Source organism: Piliocolobus tephrosceles, chromosome 2, assembly GCF_002776525.5.
Source record: "Piliocolobus tephrosceles isolate RC106 chromosome 2, ASM277652v3, whole genome shotgun sequence".
NCBI lineage: Eukaryota > Metazoa > Chordata > Mammalia > Primates > Cercopithecidae > Piliocolobus > Piliocolobus tephrosceles.
The window spans coordinates 192,015,172-192,033,685 of NC_045435.1; the positions used below are offsets into that span (position 1 = coordinate 192,015,172).

The 18,514-nt window shown below is 42.6% G+C and overlaps 1 protein-coding gene and 1 pseudogene across 4 annotated transcripts in view; one reads left to right on the forward strand and one right to left on the reverse strand.

Moving 5' to 3' along the window:
* SENP5 (SUMO specific peptidase 5) overlaps nt 1–18,514 on the reverse strand; it is a 79,674-nt gene that overhangs the window by 30,691 nt on the left and 30,469 nt on the right. For all 4 annotated transcript variants that reach the window (XM_023214805.1, XM_023214806.1, XM_023214804.1 and 1 more), the window contains exons 3-6: nt 7,162–7,267; nt 6,870–7,008; nt 6,520–6,567; nt 3,781–3,858 (exon numbers count right to left, since the gene is read on the reverse strand). In XM_023214805.1, the coding sequence (XP_023070573.1) occupies nt 3,781–3,858; nt 6,520–6,567; nt 6,870–7,008; nt 7,162–7,267 (371 nt within the window). The remainder of the gene's footprint in view (nt 1–3,780; nt 3,859–6,519; nt 6,568–6,869; nt 7,009–7,161; nt 7,268–18,514) is intronic.
* On the forward strand, nt 8,019–8,161 carry LOC111544399 (annotated as a pseudogene).

An 18,514-nucleotide genomic window follows, 5' to 3' on the forward strand; every position in this document is an offset into this window, starting at 1 on the left:
CCGTGCCCGGCCTAGTTTTTTTTTTTTTTTTTTTTGTATTTTTAGTAGAGACGGGGTTTCACCGTGTGAGCCAGGATGGTCTCGATCTCCTGACTTCGTGATCCGCCTGCCTTTGCCTCCCAAAGTGCTGGGATTACAGGCGTGAGCCACTGCGCCCAGCCCATCGTTCATTATCTACATAGCTTTTCCTGCTTAAGTGGCATCCAATTATATGGCTGTACATTTTTTATTTGAACAATTCTCTACTAGTTGTCCTACATTTTCTAATGTAAATACAACCACAGGCCATCCAGTCATACAAGTCACATACTTGGAAGTCATCTTTCACACTTCTTGTCCTTCATCTCCATAACCAACTTATCACCAAGTCCTGTTAATTTTACTTCCTACATCACACTCATCTTCCATCTCTCCTGCTATTATTCTAGTTCAAAGTACCATGAATCTGAAATGGTCTCCTGTTCTACCCACATCAACTTTGCTCCCACACCCATCAGTCTTCTTCATTACTGTTAGAACAAAGACTACAAAGTGAATAATGTCACCTAAAACCCTTCAATGGTTTCCTATTACATTCAGGATACAACCCAAAACACAAACCTCAAGGCCGTGACCTGCGGATCAGGTGCACTTCATGCCACTCTCTTCTTTACTCTCTGCATTTCAGTTACACCAGTCTTTTCCCATTCTTCTACCAGATACTTACTCCTTCTGTCTATGTTTCACATACCCTTATTCTCCATTTACCTAGTTAACTTGTATTCATCTTTGATATTTCTGCTTAAATATTACTTCCTATGAGAAACATTCCCTTACCCTCAGGCTAGGTTAACCAAATCCCCATTCCAATACACTCCCGTAGTATCCAGTACTTTTCTTTTGTACCCACTAAACAAATAATTACACCACCAAAAATATAAATACAAACTGTGATAGGTGCTGTCTCCACCACTAGACTGCAGACTTCATGAAAGCAAAAACTGTCTCTACTTATGTTTTACTTACCACTTTCTCGATTTACTATAATGTCTGGCACTATGATACTGTAAAACAATAAATTTGGTCTTTGACCTCATTTCCTAGCATACAACTCCTGAAGTCCTTGGAATTTCCAAAGTTATGTCTTTTTTTTTTTTTGAAAACAGTCTTGCTCTGTCACCCAGGCTGGAGTGCTGTGGCACAAGCTCAGCTCACGGCAACCTCTGCCTCCTGGGTTGAAGTGATTCTCCTGTCTCAGCCTCCCAAGTAGCTGGAATTATAGGCACGTGCCACCATATCCAGCTAATTTTTGTATTTTCAGTAGAGACAGGGTTCCACCATGTTGGCCAGGCTGGTCTTGAACTCCTGACCTCAAATGATCTGCCTGCCTCAGCCTTCCAAAGTGCTGGGATTAAAGGGATGTGAGTCCAGGCCCAAAGTGATGTCTTTTTGTATGTTAATGATTGACTGATGGCTGGCAGCTACTAGGTAGCTTTAGGATAAGAGCAAGGCAGAATTAGAGGATTGTAACTTTCAGTCCCACCCAATCCCCCAACCATCAGGGAGAGAAGAGGAGCTAAAGGTTAACCAATGGCCACTGGTTTAGGCATTCACCTATGCAATGAAGCCTCCATAAAAACTGAAAAGGACTGCACTGGGAGAGCTTCTGGATACTAAATATGTGGAAGTTCCTAGAGGGTGGTGTGCCTGTGCAGGTCCTAGAGAATCCCTGTGCCCACTCCCCTACATCTCTTCCCATGTACCTCTTCATCCGAATCCTTTGTAATATCCTTTATAATAAACTGCTAAATGTAGGTAAGAACTTCCGGGAATTCTGTGAACTGTTCCAGCAAATTAATCAAACTCAAGGAGGGCAGCATGGGAACCCTCACTTAAGTCTGTTGGTCAGAAGTTTCAGAAGCCTGGACTTGCAACTGGTGTCTGAAGTGGGTGGGGGGCACTCGTGAGGCATGAGCCCTCAGCCTGTGGGATGTGGCGCTGTCACCAGGTAGATAGGGTTGGGATTGAATTAGAGGCATCCAGCCAGTGTTCGCTGCTTGCTTTGGTCACAGAAGTCTTCTGTGCTGACTACTGCTGTGGTGTGACAGCAGAGGAAAAAACAGGTTTTCCACATAGGCACATAACAGGTACTCAATAAATAACTGTTTAATGCCGGGCACGGGGGCTCACGCCTGTAATCCCAACACTTTGGGAGGCTGAGGCGGGCAGATCACCTGAGGTCAGGAGTTCGAGACCAGCCTGGCCAACATAGTGAAACCCCATCTCTATTAAAAATGCAAGAATTAGCCAGGTGTAGTGGCAGGGGACTGTAATCCCAGCTACACAGGAGGCTGAAGCAGGAGGATCGCTTGAACCTGGGAGGCAGAGGTTGCAGTGAGTGGAGATAGTGCCATTGCACTACAGCCTGGGCAACAGAGCAAGATTCCATCTCAAAAAATAAATAAATAAATAAATAAATATAAATAAATGTGGAATGAATGAATGCTGCTAAGGACAATCCTATCTATCGTTCACACACATACTCATACACACCCCCACCTGCTACTTAAACTCTCTAATGTCTTCATTTTTATTTTTTATTTAGTTTTCTTTTGACATGCAGTCTCGTTCTGTCACCCAGGCTAGAGTGCAATAGTGCAATCTCGGCTCACTGCAACCTCCACCTCCCATGTTCAAGTGATTCTCCCACCTCAGCCTCCCAAGTAGCTAGCTAGGGTTACAGGCGCCCATCACCACAACCCGGATAACTTTTGTATTTTCAGTAAAGACAGGGTTTTGCCACATTGGCCAGACTGGTCTCGAACTCCTGACCTCCGGTGATCTGCCCACCTCGGCCTCCCAAAGGGCTGGGATTACAGGCGTGAGCTACCATGCCCAGCCTAAACTCTCTAATGTCTTCAAATTGCCCTCATGATCCAAACTCTTTACCAGAGCCTATATGGCCCCGCATGACTTGATCCCTGACTCCTTGTCTGATCTCGTGTGTGTGATACTCCAACATACCAAACTCACTTCTGCTTCAGGGCCTTTAATATTCACTCTTCCATCCACTGCGAATGCTCCTCTGATCTTCACAGTTTTCAGTGAAATGTGATCTCTTCAGAGGCCTTTGCTGACAAGCCTGTCTAAAAGTACTAAGCCCATCTTCCCCCTCCCTCCTGCGACCCTATCCCAGTTAGCTTGTATTCTCATACTGTGTTCCGAAGTTTTCATAGCAAATAGCACTTATCACCTCTGATTAGAGTACATCATACATAGTAAATTAGGTACATGGTTCTTAGAAATTATTTCAATTACATGTATGTGCATGATTTTATGAATAGATTGTGATACAAAAGATATTTCTCCTGATGGATCAGTTAACATTTTAAGAGACAGGATCTGGCTATGTTGCCCAAGCTGGCCTCAAATGCTTGGGCTCAAGTGATCCTCTGGTCTCAGCATCCCAAGTAGCTGGGACTACAGGCGCGAGGCACCATACCAAGCACTGGCAAAACATTGTTGAAAGCTTCTGCTGTCTGCTGACAAGACTACCAGATAATACCAAATGATGGCAGCTCTTTCTTTATCATCGCACTGTTCTACCACCATAATTGGGACCAGGAGGCAATTAAGGTCTTTCAAACAATACGATTTAAAAGAAACAGCTTTAAAATTTGTCACATTAAAAAGTCTGTTTCTACCTAATATCATATTGGCATTAAAGTTCTTATCCTTCCACACAAAGTGGCTTATCATCTGCTTTTCAAATGTGGAATAAAAAAGAAACAAAGAGGATACCTTTTTAGTCCATCTTTTTACTCCATTATATCCTTTGGTTACCAGCTGTCTATGAAAAAAGCTGTTGAAGAAGTGAACCTAGAACAGACAACAAATACAAGCAACCAGATTATATTAGGCTTTGCCCAGATTTAACTTCAAAAGAAAGAGGAAATTTTAAAATGTTTGAATATAAAGCAGACAAAAAGAAAGGAAAAATTTATTCTTAAAAACAATGATTGAGGAGGCAAGTGGATCATCTGAAGTCAGGAGTTTGAGACCAGCCTGGCCAACACAGTGAGACACCGTCTCTACTAAAAATACAAAGACTAGCCGGGCGTGGTGGCAGGCATCTGTAATCCCAGCTACTCAGGAGGCTGAAGTAGGAGAATCTCTTGAACGTGGGAGGCAGAGGTTGCAGTGAGCTGAGATCACATCACTGCACTCCAGCCTGGGCACTAGAGCAAAACTCCATCTCAAAAAATAATAATAATGATAATAATGATCAAAATATAGAAAATACATTACACGGTTTACAGAAAACGGTGTTCCAAATTTTTATTGGAATGACCTTACAGCTGTGGTCTATAGTCAGATTTGGAATGCAGCAGTAAACAGATTACCTGAATCCAATCAAGCAGAGAAGCAACCTGACAAATCTCTCCAAATCAGGTGAAAAAGATGAAAGAGGCTATGAAAAAATGAGGTAACAATTACCTTGAACTCAAGGGAGACATTACATAACTAACTCCGCGTGAAGGATGTGGATTTAAAGACTCCTGTTGTTACAGTAACTTCAAAAAGGCCTTCGCTTGATTATTTCTAGTACCCCAGAATTACCCTGGCTGTGTAGAGCATCAGGTCCTGCATCCTTGGCTTTGAATTTCTGACTTATAAGTAAGTGGTACATCAGCTCATCTGAGATGGTAAACATATTGTGGCCTTAAAGTGCTCACTCAGTAACATGAGGTGATAAAACTGTTCCCTTAGCACTGTGGTTCTCCAAGTGTAGTCACCAGACCAGTAGTGTCAGCATCATCTAGGAACTTGTTAGAAATCCAAATTATCAGGCCTCATCCCAGACCTATTAAAGAAGAAACTCCGAAGGTAGGGCCCAGTAATCTGGTTTTAGAAGCCTTTCAGATGGTTCTGATGCACATTCTTTTGATAACCATGCAGCTTAACATACAGATTAAAAGAGCTGCCAGACATAGTGCTCACACCTCTAATCCCAGCCCTTCTGAGAGTCAGAGGTGAGAGGATTACTTTAGCTAAGCCCAGAGTTCAAGCTAGCCTGGGCAACACAGCAAGACTCCAGGCCCTACTAAAAATAAAAATAAACTAGCTGGGTATAGCGGCACGTACCTCTCTAGTCCCAGCTACTTGGGAGGCTGAGGCGAGACGACTGCTTGAGCCCAGGAGTTCAAGGCTACAGTGAGCTATGATTGGGCCACTGCACTCCAGCCTGGAGTGTCTTTTTAGTGTCTCTTAAAAAAAAAAGGGTATTTTTTATAATTTTAATAAAAATAAATAAATAAATAAGAGCTTATAGTAGTTGTCTCTAGAGCAGTGATTCTTAAACTTGGTTCCATCAGAATCATCTGGAGAGCTTGTCAAAACACAGATTGGTGGTACCCACCTAAAGTTTCCGATTCAGTAGATTTGGGTTGGAGTCTGAGAATGTGCATTTCTAGTTAAGTTCTCAGGGGATACTGATGCTGCTAGTATGGGGACCATGCTTTGAGAACTGCTGCCTTAGTTAAGTGTCCTTTTGACTCCACGAACGTTTAGAATTAAATGTATACTGGTGGTAAATGAAACCCTTGAAATTAACACTTTTATGTTAAAGATAATCTGTATGTGTTTAAACTTTCTGATGATTAAGAGAATTTGACAATAGAGAATCTAGCAGATTAGCCTCATGATTCCAATTTATAAATGTATAACAGATTTATAATTTAAGTGGAAAGTCATAAAACATTTTCTATATTCATAAACGGTATCAGAATCTGACTTTTTAGTATTTATCTATTACTTTATTAGATTGGTAAGTTTTATAAAGTACTTGGAAATTTTTGCACCCATCAGGTATCTGTGTACTCAGAAAAACACATTAAGTAAAAACATAGTTTTGGTATGTAACAAAACTCTTAAGAGAATTTAGAGTTTACGAGGGTTCAATCTGTATTTGAACTGAGTATCAAAGATTTATCCAAGAAAAAGTGAAACATGAAATTTTTTTTACATTTTTAAAGAAAGCAAGATTTTAAGTTAAATGTAAAAAGCCGCTGGGCATGGTGGCTCACATCTTTAATCCCAGCACTTTGGGAGGGGAAGGGGGACGGATCACCAGAGGTCAGGAGTTCTAGATCAGCCTGGCCAAAATGGTAAAACCCCATCTCTCCTAAAAATACAAAAATTAGCCAGGCGTGGTGGCACACACCTGTAATCCCAGCTACTCGGAAGGCTGAGGCAGGAGAACTGCTTGAACCCACGAGGTGGAGGTTGCAGTGAGCCGAGATCACGCCATTGCACTCCAGCCTGGGCAATAAGAGCGAAACTCCATCTCAAAAAGAAAAACAAAAGAAGTGATTTGATGGAACTTACAGTCAAGCCCAGTGCATGATCAAGACAAAATTGAACTCTCGTTTTTAAAAATTTAAGGAATGTCAGATAATTTAAACACACACACACACACAAAACTACTCCTTTTAATACACACAGACACTCTCTCCTGCAGAAGAGGAAGTTTTCACTTACTTTGTCTGGGACCGCATCCATTATCAGCTCACCGTACATATTAATGACCTATAAAAAGTCAACATAAAACCAGCTTACTATCGCTGCCAATAAGTTGGAGAAAGAAAAACAAAATAAATAAATAAAACCACGTTACTAACCCTACACAATTCAGAACATCCCAATCAGAATGAAGAATATATTATTACTGACAGCAGTAATCAAACCGTTTGGATCCTGAGGCAAGTAACCAGTAAAGAATGAAGAATCCTTGATTCCAAAAGACAACTGAGAAGCCAAACCAGAGATTATATTTTATTGACTAACATCCTCTGCAACTTCTCCACATTGACAAACTACAATATACTGACCTGGTCATTCAGCCAGTTCTGACCATCCAGAGTCGCCAGGTCATCCATATCCAGCATGTGTTTATTATAGAAGATACGGAAGTTACATTTTTGATGTCTGGCCCGATAGTTTGTTATTTCTCTATTGATAAATGGTTTTCTGAAAGAGAAAGATTTCGAAAGAAAACATTAAAAAAAAATGAGTACTTCTCAATTTACTGCTAAGCATCTTTTTTTCCTGTAAATCAAAAGAAAAGTCATATATGCCAACAATTTTATTTTCAAGGGCTTAACTTTAGCATCGTTTATATACCTATTAGAAAAGTCTTCATTAAACACATCTTTTAATCTTCCAAGGACTTCTTTTTCACTGAGTGGAACCAAACTGCCATACTTCTTCATAACCTCATCTAGGAATCCTTAAATAAAGGAAGAAAGAAAAGTTAAAATGGAAAAACAAGCCATTTTCAGGAGAGTCATTCTCCAAACACTTAACCTATACATAGCACTTAACACATACAGTGGTTAACCTATATTGCTATATAATATTGATACTATAAAGAAATATTTTTAAAGTTATATCTTTTGTAAAAAATAAAATATATTAGGCTCTAACCAATGCAATCTAGAGAGACATACTGTGAGGCATCATTTCACATTAGATTTTTAAGTTACTGATGCATTGTTAGAGAAGGAATGGAGAGCTAGAAGGAAATATTAACAGCTCCCATAGCTTAACCTTCTCTTAAAGCATGATATCTAAATGGCTTAATCACATAGTCAAACGTGCGTATCCTTTTGGTAACTGAAATAATTATTATAATTATTATTATTATTATTTTTTGAGATGGAGTCTCGCTCTGTCGCCCAGGCTGGAGTGCAGTGGCTGGATCTCAGCTCACTGAAAGCTCCGCCTCCCGGGTTTACGCCATTCTCCTGCCTCAGCCTCCCGACTACCTGGGACTACAGGCGCCTGCCACCTCGCCCGGCTAGTTTTTTGTATTTTTTTAGTAGAGACGGGGTTTCACCAGGTTGGCCGGGATGGTCTTAATCTCCTGACCTTGTGACCCGCCCGTCTCAGCCTCCCAAAGTGCTGGGATTACAGGCTTGAGCCACCGCGCCCGGCCAAGAATTATTGTTTTAGAATCACAATTAGAATTAACTAATGAGATCGCTTCTCGGCCTTTTGGCTAAGATCAAGTGTAGAATTAACTAATAAGATCACTGTGACTCTATTATAATTTGGTAAAGGTGTGTACTTTAGTATCAGCAAGGGACAATATCATACAACTTGATAAATTATCATACTCATTACACCAAATAACCCTGTGGGGTGAGTTCAACTGGATAACAGCTAGTGAGGCACTTTTTTTTTTTTTTTTGAGGGAGTCTCGCTCCGTCGCCCAGGCTGCAGTGTAGTGGTGTGATCTCAGCTCACTGCAAGCTCTGCCTCCTGGGTTCACACCATTCTCCTGCCCCAGCCTCCCGAATAGTTGGGACTACAGGGGCCCGGCACCATGCCCGGCTAATTTTTTGTATTTTTAGTAGAGACGGGGTTTCACAGTGTTAGCCAGGATGGTCTCGATCTCCTGACCTCGTGATCCGCCCGTCTTGGCCTCCCAAAATGCTGAGGCTACAGGCGCCCGCCACTACACCCGGCTAATTTTTTGTATTTTTAGTAGAGACAGGGTTTCACCGTTAGCCAGGGTGGTCTCGATCTCCTGACCTTGTGATCCGCCCGCCTCAGCCTCCCAAAGTGTTGGGATTACAGTCGTGAACCACCTCACCGGGTTAGTGAGGCACATTTTAAGACAGCAAATAGAAATTTTTGGAGATGGGGTCTCTTTCTATCATCCAGGCTGGGGCATAGTAACACAATGATAGCTCACTACAGCCTCAAACTCCCGAGCTCAAGCCATCCTCCTGCTTGGATAGTTTGCTGGGACTATAGGCACATGAAACCACATCCAGCTAAGTTTTTAAGTTTTTTTTTTTTTCTTCTTTTTTTAAATGGGGTCTTGCTGTGTTGCTCAGGCTAGTCTTGAACTTTTGGCCTCAAGTGATCCTCTCGCTCCAGCCTCCCAAGATGAGAAATAAAATTTAAAGGTGGCTTTTGGCCACACCATAGGACAGTCTTCAGGTAAATGTAAGTAACATGTATATGTGCTTATATATATCACTGAATGATCCACTGAACCTAAAAAAGCCCCAGGAAATAAACCCTGGACATTCTTTTTGTTTTTTAAGACAAAAGTCTTGCTCTTTTCACCCAGGCTGGAGTGCAATGGTGCGATTTTGGCTCACTGCAACCTCCCCTCCTGGGTTCAAGTGATTCTCCTACCTTAGCCTCCTGAGTAGCTGGGATTACAGGCGCCGCCACCACGCCCGGCTAATTTTTGTATTTTTAGTAGAGACAGAGTTTCACCAAGTTGGCCAGGCTGGTCTCGAACTCCTGACCTCAGGTGATCCACCTGCCTTGGCCTCCCCAAGTGCTGGGATTACAGGCGTGAGTCACTGCGCCTGGCCACCCAGGACATTATTTCTAAGTAAATACAAAAAGGCTGAGGCCAGGCTTAGATGCTCACAAAAGTACAGACATGACTTAGGCTGTTCACCAATGCCGAATGGGCAGAGCAACAACCCAGCTAACCATCAGTCTGACAGTTAAGTCTACTGAGTCCAGACAGGAAAAACGAGGACTGTAAGCCACATATCTTAACCAGCTCCCACTGTAACTCCAAGAATGGCCTAGGCCATGCACTGATATGAACAGGATAGAAAAGATCACAAGAGTGTCTTGGGAAGAAAGTGTTTCATCTTTTATGAGGGGACAGACAGGCAGAGAAGTGAAAAATTTATTTTTCCTCCTGTTAATCTCCCACAGAGTACCTCTCAATTTTAAAGGCTTAACACAGGAGCAAAGGTCACGGTACAGTAAACAGAAAAGAGGTCCTTTCTCCTGTCCATTCTGCTCTAGGCTTTGGGCAAATACAGTAGACAGGAAGACAGTCCCATGCTCTAACTTCATCAGAGTAGGGGATAAAGATTTGGGGTTTCTAAACTAGGAACAGACCATATACTTGCCTCTAGTGTTTACTATTTCACATCTTACAGTTACCCAATCATAACCGTGTGTCTACATGGGGGAATGGGCCCAATGGAAGATAAGGAATCCCACCATTTGAGAAACTGCATTGAGAATTATCTTTCACAGAAAAATAACATCCCTAACAACAACAATAAAAATTAAACTTTAGGCCCCACAACCTTGATTGAGGCTCCTCAAATAAGAAGGCAGTGTCTCCCACAATGGGATATGGACCTAAATTTCAAACTAGTATCATGGTGCTCTTGCTAACAATGTTATTTCTGGTGGTAGTACGATGGAGATTCTAAATTGTTACACATTTTCCTGTTATCCTGTATCTTTATTTTCATTTTCAGATGATAAACATGGATTTCTTATTCAGTAGAAATGCCCTTCAAGGTACGATCTTCAAGGAGAACCCTAGATGACAGTGTCTCACTTATACACACCATTATCTCACTGGGATCAAAAGTAAAACAACGGTTAAAAAGTACTTATCATGGCCAGGCGCGGTGGCTCAAGCCTGTAATCCCAGCACTTTAGGAGGCTGAGACGGGTGGATCACGAGGTCAGGAGATCGAGACCATCCTGACTAACACGCTGAAACCCCGTCTCTACTAAAAAATACAAAAAAAAACTAGCCGGGCGAGGTGGCGGGCGCCTGTAGTCCCAGCTACTCGGGAGGCTGAGGCAGGAGAATGGCGTGAACCCAGGAGGTGGAGCTTGCAGTGAGCTGAGATCCGGCCACTGCACTCAAGTCTGGGCGACAGAGCGAGATTCCGTCTCAAAAAAAAAACAAAAAAAATACTTACAAGAAAAGCACTAGCATATCTCATTTAGTCCTTATAGCCCCCTGTGTATTAAGATAGTACCCTACTTTACAAACAGAGACACTGGGCCAGAGGCTCACGCCTGTAATCCCAGAACTTTGGAAGGTGGGTGGATCACCTGAGGTCAAGAATTCAAGACCAGCCTGGCCAACATGGTGAAACCCTGTGTATGCTAAAAATACAAAAATTAGCCAGGCATGGTAGCATGCCTGTAATCCCAGCTACTTGGGAGACTGAGGCAAGAAAATTGCTTGAACCTGGGAGGCAGAGGCTGCAGTGAGCTGAGATTATCCCACTGCACTCCAGTCTGGACAACAGAGTGAGACTTTGTCTCAATCAATCAGTCAACCAACCAGTCAATCAAATGGAGACATCAGAAGCTCTGAGAAGTTAAGTTACGTCCCCAAGGGCACTTAACTAGCATCTGGTAGAACTAAGATCCTGATTGTAGGTCCTGTGACTACAGAAACTGGGCTGTTAACACTATGCCACTTACAAAGCAAGAAATATCTGTTATCTTTTCTCTACAAAAACAACTTGGTTCTGGTTCTTCACCTTTCCTTTTCAGTATCTGGGGCCAAGAACTACCCAGAAACAGATTTTTTTTTTTTTTTGAGACGGAGTCTCGCTCTGTCGCCCAGACTGGAGTGCAGTGGCCGGATCTCAGCTCACTGCAAGCTCCGCCTCCCGGGTTCATGCCATTCTCCTGCCTCAGCCTCCCGAGTAGCTGGGACTACAGGCGCCCGCCACCTTGCCCGGCTAGTTTTTTGTATTTTTAGTAGAGATAGGGTTTCACTGTGTTAGCCAGGATGGTCTCGATCCAGAAACAGATTTTATAAAATAACAGTTAAATCCACCATTCTTTACCCACTTGCTTTCACTAAACTAATCAACTAAAAAAGGAAAAATGCGCTTGGTATACACAATTTATTTTACTCCCAAAGTACTAAAATTTCAAAGTGACCCAAGAAACAAAGGATAAAGTGTTAGGAAAAAACAACAAACAAAAACTGGAGTTCAAATTATAGCACACTCTGTAAGCACAAAAGGTAGTAATATAAAAAACAAAACCTGAGGTGTTATTTTAGAATCTAAAGTACCCGGCCAGGCACGGTGGCTCACATCTGTAATCCCAGCACTTTGGGAGGCTGAGGTAGAAGGATTGCTTGAGCCCAGGAGTTCAAGACCAGTCTAGGCAACAAAATGAGACCACTTCTCTACAAAAAATACAAAAATTGGCCAAGCATGTTGGCACGTGGTTGTAGTCCCATCTACTTGGGAGGGTGAGGTGGGAGGATGGGTTGAGCCTGGGAGGCAAAGACTGCAGTGAGCCAAGATCCCACCATGGCACGCCAGCTTGGGCAACAGAGCCAGATCCTGTCTCAAAAATAATTAATTAATTAAAAAAAAAAAAAAAGAACTTTCTTGAAAAAAAAAAAAAGTTAAAATAAGGACAGGCATAGTGGCTCACACCTGTAATCCCAGCACTTTAGGAGGCCGAGGCGGGTGGATCACAAGGTCAGGAGATGAGACCATCCTGGCTAACATGGTGGAAACCCCGTCTCTACTAAAAAATACAAAAAAATTAGCCAGGCGTGGTGGCGGGCGCCTGTACTCCCAGCTACTCAGGAGGCAGGAGAATGGCGTGAATCCACGAGGCGGAGGTTGCAGTGAGCCAAGATTGCACCACTGCACTCCAGCCTGGGTGACAGAGTAAGACTCCGTCTCAAAAAAAAAAAAAAGAAGTTAAAAGTACCCATCATGTTAAACTAACGGCACTGGACAGTTTTCCTTTGATACAACTGACCTGGGTCACATTCCACCCTGAATGTGGAATGAGGTTCACTGTATTGTGCACATAAGAAACGCAACCATGTGGTTCTCCAACAAAATACAATACATACCTCAGAAAGGGCCCATCAACAATAAGGAAGGTATAAAGCATCTAAGAACAAACATAAGGAACGTGCAAAACCTAAGTGAACAGCTGCAAAATACTACTAAGGGTCAGGAAATCCTTTTGCAATGAAAGCAATTTTCCCTAAATTAATCTATACATACAATGCAACATCAAGTAAAAACCATACTTTTTAAAAAGATTAGAAAACAAATCCAAAATTTACCTTGGGACAAAAATGTGAGAAATTCTTAGAAATTTTTGAAAAGAATTAAAGGAGAGAGGTGAATAAGGAGCGCCAGCTCCTGTCAATGATAAAACTACGCTAATTAAGGCAAATAGAGCCAGCATGGAACAGAGATCAAATCCAAAGAGACCCAAGGGTAGGCTGCATTTCTGAACCACAGGGAAAAGAACAAATTACTCAATAAACAGTGTTAGAACTACTAACTAATTTCATTGGTTCCCAGACCCATGGAAATAAATTAAAAAAAAAAAAAAAAAAGAACTGGCAACTAAATATTTTATTAACAGCTGGAATTCATTTTGGTGTAAAGAATGAGGTAAAGATCTACCTTAACTTTTTTCCAAAGTACTAAATTAAAAATAGTACATTAAGCCGGGCATGGTGGCTCACATTTGTAATCCCAGCACTTTGGGAGGCTAAGGCAGGCAGATCACCTGAGTTAGGGAGTTTGCGACAAGCCTGACCAACACGGAGAAACCCTGTCTCTACTAAAAATACAAAAATTAGCCGGGCATGGTGACAGGTGCTGTAATCCCAGCTACTCGGGAGGCTGAGGCAGGAGAATCACTTGAACCCAGGAGGCGGAGGTTGCAGTGAGCCGAGATCACATCACTGCACTCCAGCCTGGGCAACAAGATCAAAACCCCGTCTCAAAAAAAAGAAACAAAAACACCACATTAATAGTCTAGAAAAAAAGAGTTGGACATTTTTATAAACATTTACTTTATATGTGGAAACAAGCTTTTAAGTAGTTGTTTTTTTCTAATACACGACCATAATTATTTTTAAATGAACGGCAGTGAGCCCATAATTGCTTTTGGACTTTCAAGCCTTTGAACATGTATTTCTTAAACACATTAAACTTTTTTTTTTTTGAGACGGAGCTCTGTCACGCAGGCTGGAGTGCAGTGGTGCGATCACAACTCACCTCAACCTCCGCCTCACAAGAACAAGCATTTCTCCTGTCTCAGCCTCCCAAGTAGCTGGGACTACAGGCGCATGCCACCACACCTGGCTGATTTTTGTATTTTTAGTAGAGATGGGGTTTCATCATACTGGTCAGACTAGTCTCAAACTCCTAACCTCAGGTGATCCACGTGCCTCAGCCTCCTAAAGTGCTGTGATTACAGGCGTGAGCCACCACGCTCAGCCTAAACTTACCCTTTTCTGTTTTTTTTTTTTTTTTTTTTTTTTTGAGACGGAGTCTCGGAGTCTCGCTCTGTCACCTGGGCTGGAGTGCAGTGGCCGGATCTCAGCTCACTGCAAGCTCCGCCTCCCGGGTTTATGCCATTCTCCTGCCTCAGCCTCCTGAGTAGCTGGGACTACAGGCACCCGCCACCTCGCCCGGCTAGTTTCTTGTATTTTTTTAGTAGAGACGGGGTTTCACCGTGTTAGCCAGGATGGTCTCGATCTCCTGACCTCGTGATCCACCCGTCTCGGCCTCCCAAAGTGCTGGGATTACAGGCTTGAGCCACCGCGCCCGGCCAACTTACTCTTCTTGAAGCTGCTTTTTTCCATCCACTATATCATAGACAGTTCTCTTTTCCCTGAAAAAATGCACACTGTATTTTAACCAATTCCCTACTGACGGCCATTTATTTTTACCTCTAAATAATGTAACAATTAAAACTCTTGATCTATCCTAGTTCTACTGTTTCCCTTGGACACACCTGCTACAAGTCAAATTTCTGGATAAAAGGGCATGTGCATATCTAAATTTTTAAATTGTCATCTGACTTTTGCTATAGACACATACATGCACACAAGATTTAAATGTTTGTAGAGTCGGCCCGGCACGGTGGCTCAAGCCTGTAATCCCAGCACTTTGGGCGGCCGAGACGGGTGGATCACGAGGTCAGGAGATCGAGACCATCCTGGCTAACACGGTGAAACCCCGTCTCTACTAAAAATACAAAAACTAGCTGGGCGAGGTGGCGGGCGCCTGTAGTCTCAGCTACTCGGGAGGCTGAGGCAGGAGAATGGCATAAACCCGGGAGGCGGAGCTTGCAGTGAGCTGAGATCCGGCCACTACACTCCAGTCCGGGCGACAGAGCAAGACTCCGCCTCAAAAAAAAAAAAAAAAAAAAAATGTTTGTAGAGTCAATTTGGTATATTTTCATTGCTTCTGAGCTTCCTATCATGGGCAAAAAATGTCTTATCAATATAAGATTATAAAAATGGTCTCCTGCCCAAACAACTGAATAGCAAGAACATAACCCAATTTAAAAAGCAGGTAAAGGACTTGAATGTGGAGAAAAGGGAAGCCTGTACACTATTGGTGGGAATGTGAATTAGCACAGCCATGAAGGAAAACAGTATACAGGTTCCTCAAAAAATTAAAAATATAACTACCATATGATCCAGCGATTCCACTTCTGAGTATATTTCAAAGATTATGAAATCAATGTGTTGAAGAGGTACTTGCACCCCATACTCACTGCTGCACTACCCACAATAGCCAAGACATGGCATCAACCTCAATGCCCATAAGTGGATGAATGGAGAAAGAAAATGTAGTATATATACACAATGGAATACAATTCAGCCTTAAAAAATCCTGTCATTTGCAACATGGATGAATCTGGAGCACAATATGTGAAATATGCCAGACACAAATATACTGCGTGATCTCACTTATATGTGGAATCTAAAGTCAAACTCATAGACGTAGAGAATAAACAGTGGTTACCAGGGGCTGGGCATGGGGCAAGAATTGGAAGATGTTGGTCAAGGGTTATAAAGCTTCAGTGAGACAAGAGGAAGCACTCCTAGAGATCTATTGTGCAGTCTGGTGACTGTAGTTAATAATAATGTACTGTGTCTTAAAAATAGATGAGATTTTAAATGTTCTCACAACAAAGTGTGTGAGTGATGGATATGTTGATTATCTTGATTTATTTCACAAAGTAAACATATATCAAAACATCACATTGTACCCCTTAAATAGATATAATTTTGTCAATTAAAAATAATCTTTAGGGCCGGGCGTGGTGGCTCAAGCCTGTAATCCCAGCACTTTGGGAGGCCGAGACGGGCGGATCACAAGGTCAGGAGATCGAGACCATCCTGGCTAACACGGTGAAACCCCGTCTCTACTAAAAATACAAAAAACTAGCCGGGCGAGGTGGCGGGCGCCTGTAGTCCTAGCTACTCCGGAGGCTGAGGCAGGAGAATGGTGTAAACCCGGGAGGCGGAGCTTGCAGTGAGCTGAGATCTGGCCACTGCACTCCAGCTCGGGCGACAGAGCAAGACTCCGTCTCAAAAAAAAAAAAAAATAATAATAATAATAATCTTTAGGTCAGGCACAGTGGCTCATGCCTGTAATTCCAGCACTTTGGGAGGCTAAGCCGGGTGGATCCCTTGAGGTCAGGAGTTCAAGACCAGCCTGGCCAATATGGTGAAACCCCATCTCTACTAAAAATACAAAAAATTAGCTGGGCATGGTGGCGCACCTCTGTGGTCCCAGCTGCTCCGGAGCTGAGGCATGAGAATCGCTTGAACCTGGGAGGTGGAGTTTGCAGTGAGCTGAGATCACGCCCGTGCACTCTAGCCTGGGAGACAGAGTGAGACTCTGTCACAAACAAAGAAACCAAAAACTTAAAAAGAATGATTTCCTGTATCTTTTTTTTTTTTTTCTTTTTTTGAGACAAGGTCTGCCGGGAGCAGTGGCTCACACCTGTAATCCCAGCACTTTGGGAGGCCGAGGCAGGTGGATCATGAGGTCAAGAGATTGAGACCATCCTGGCTAACAGTCAAACCCCGTCTCTACTAAAAATACAAAAAATTACCCAGGTGTAGTGGCACATGGCCATAGTCCCAGCTACTTGGGAGGCTGAGGCAGGAGAATCACTTGAACTCAGGGGGCAGAGGTCGCAGTGAGCCAAGATCGCACCACTGCACTCCAGCCTGGGAGAGACAGCGAGACTCCGTCTCAGACAAAAAAAGAGACAAGGCCGGGCGCGGTGGCTCAAGCCTGTAATCCCAGCACTTTGGGAGGCCGAGACGGGCGGATCACGAGGTCAGGAGATCGAGACCATCCTGGCTAACACAGTGAAACCCCGTCTCTACTAAAAAATACAAAAATCTAGCCGGGCGAGGTGGCGGGCGCCTGTAGTCCCAGCTACTTGGGAGGCTGAGGCAGGAGAATGGCGTAAACCCGGGAGGCGGAGCTTGCAGTGAGCTGAGATCCGGCCACTGCACTCCAGTCTGGGCGACAGAGCGAGACTCTGCCTCAAAAAAAAAAAAAAAAAAAAAAAAGCCGGCCTTTTGTGTCTGGCTTTTCACTTAGCATGTTTCCAAGGTGCATCTACATTTAAGGATATATCAGTACTTATTCCTTTTATAGAATAATATTCCATTGTATAGATATACCAAATTTTATCCATTCGTCAGTTGTTGAACATTTAGGTTGTTTTCACTTTTTGGCTATTATGAATAATGCTGTTATAAGTATTTGTGTACACATTTCTGTGTATTTGGTTTTAATTAGCCAAACTCTTCATCCATATGGAATGTTTTGTGGCACAGAAATCTATCCCTTTTCCCTCCAAAAGAAGTAACCATCCAAGTTATTTCTCTTGGATATACTATAATTTTACTACACAAAATTTAGTGTGAGTTTGTGTATGTATTTGTGTTTTAATCCTGATTGGCACTTAGAAAGCCTTTCTAGACTCAGACCTTTCTTTTCAGTTCTAGAAAACATCCCTAATTTCTTCAGTTTCCCTTCCATTACCTTCTGGAATACTCATGACATAGAGGTTAGAACTTTAAAGTGAAGCAAGAACTTAGAGAACTTGCAAAGTAATCTCAGTACAGAGTTCTAGACTTTCATACACTCCCTCAAATCTTCTACAGTTGTCTTGCATAGGCATAACTCAGCACTAATTTTTTTTTGCAGCAACCCGCTACTGTGATTACAAAGCATTCAACTTGGTTTTCAAGGGAGGAGCTTTCTTCTTACACTCATATTTCATCAGTTTATGTAACACTGAATAAAGTTATGAAACTGCAACAAGTAAATTTCCCCAAAGTATAATTGACTCTTAAACCTGTAGATCAACTGAAAGGAGCAGAGTGTGCAGTCATATTAGAGACAAGCCAGCATTCAGCACACCACAGAACTCAATAGTGGCTAATGTTGTAGAAGTCACTTAAAGGAGAATCACTGCCCCATTAATCACTACTGAGGTTTGGTTCTGTTATTTGTTGAATTTGTCTATTTCATTGTGTTCGCTTTTCTCAGATGATGGTGATAGACTGTGAGTTCATCTCTACTTAGGTAACTTGCTGAGTATTGAGGGCAAAGGGCTATCATGGGCAGTAGCTGCTGCTCTGCCTTGAACTATTTTCAGTGGGAATAAGGACACTAAGAACCCCAGCAGCTGTTCTGAAAATGGATGTTCCTCACTCTTGCCAAGTGTTACAAGGTGTACATGTGTGGGTGAGTATCCAGTCTCCTGTTCTTAGAATTTTGGCTTGATAACAGGTTTATTCTTTGCTGATATATGGCACAGGCAGGGAGAGATTCCCCAACTACTCAGTCTTTACCATGGGTGTCCCCTTTCCTCTCCACTTCCACCATCTCCAGAAATATGAGCACTC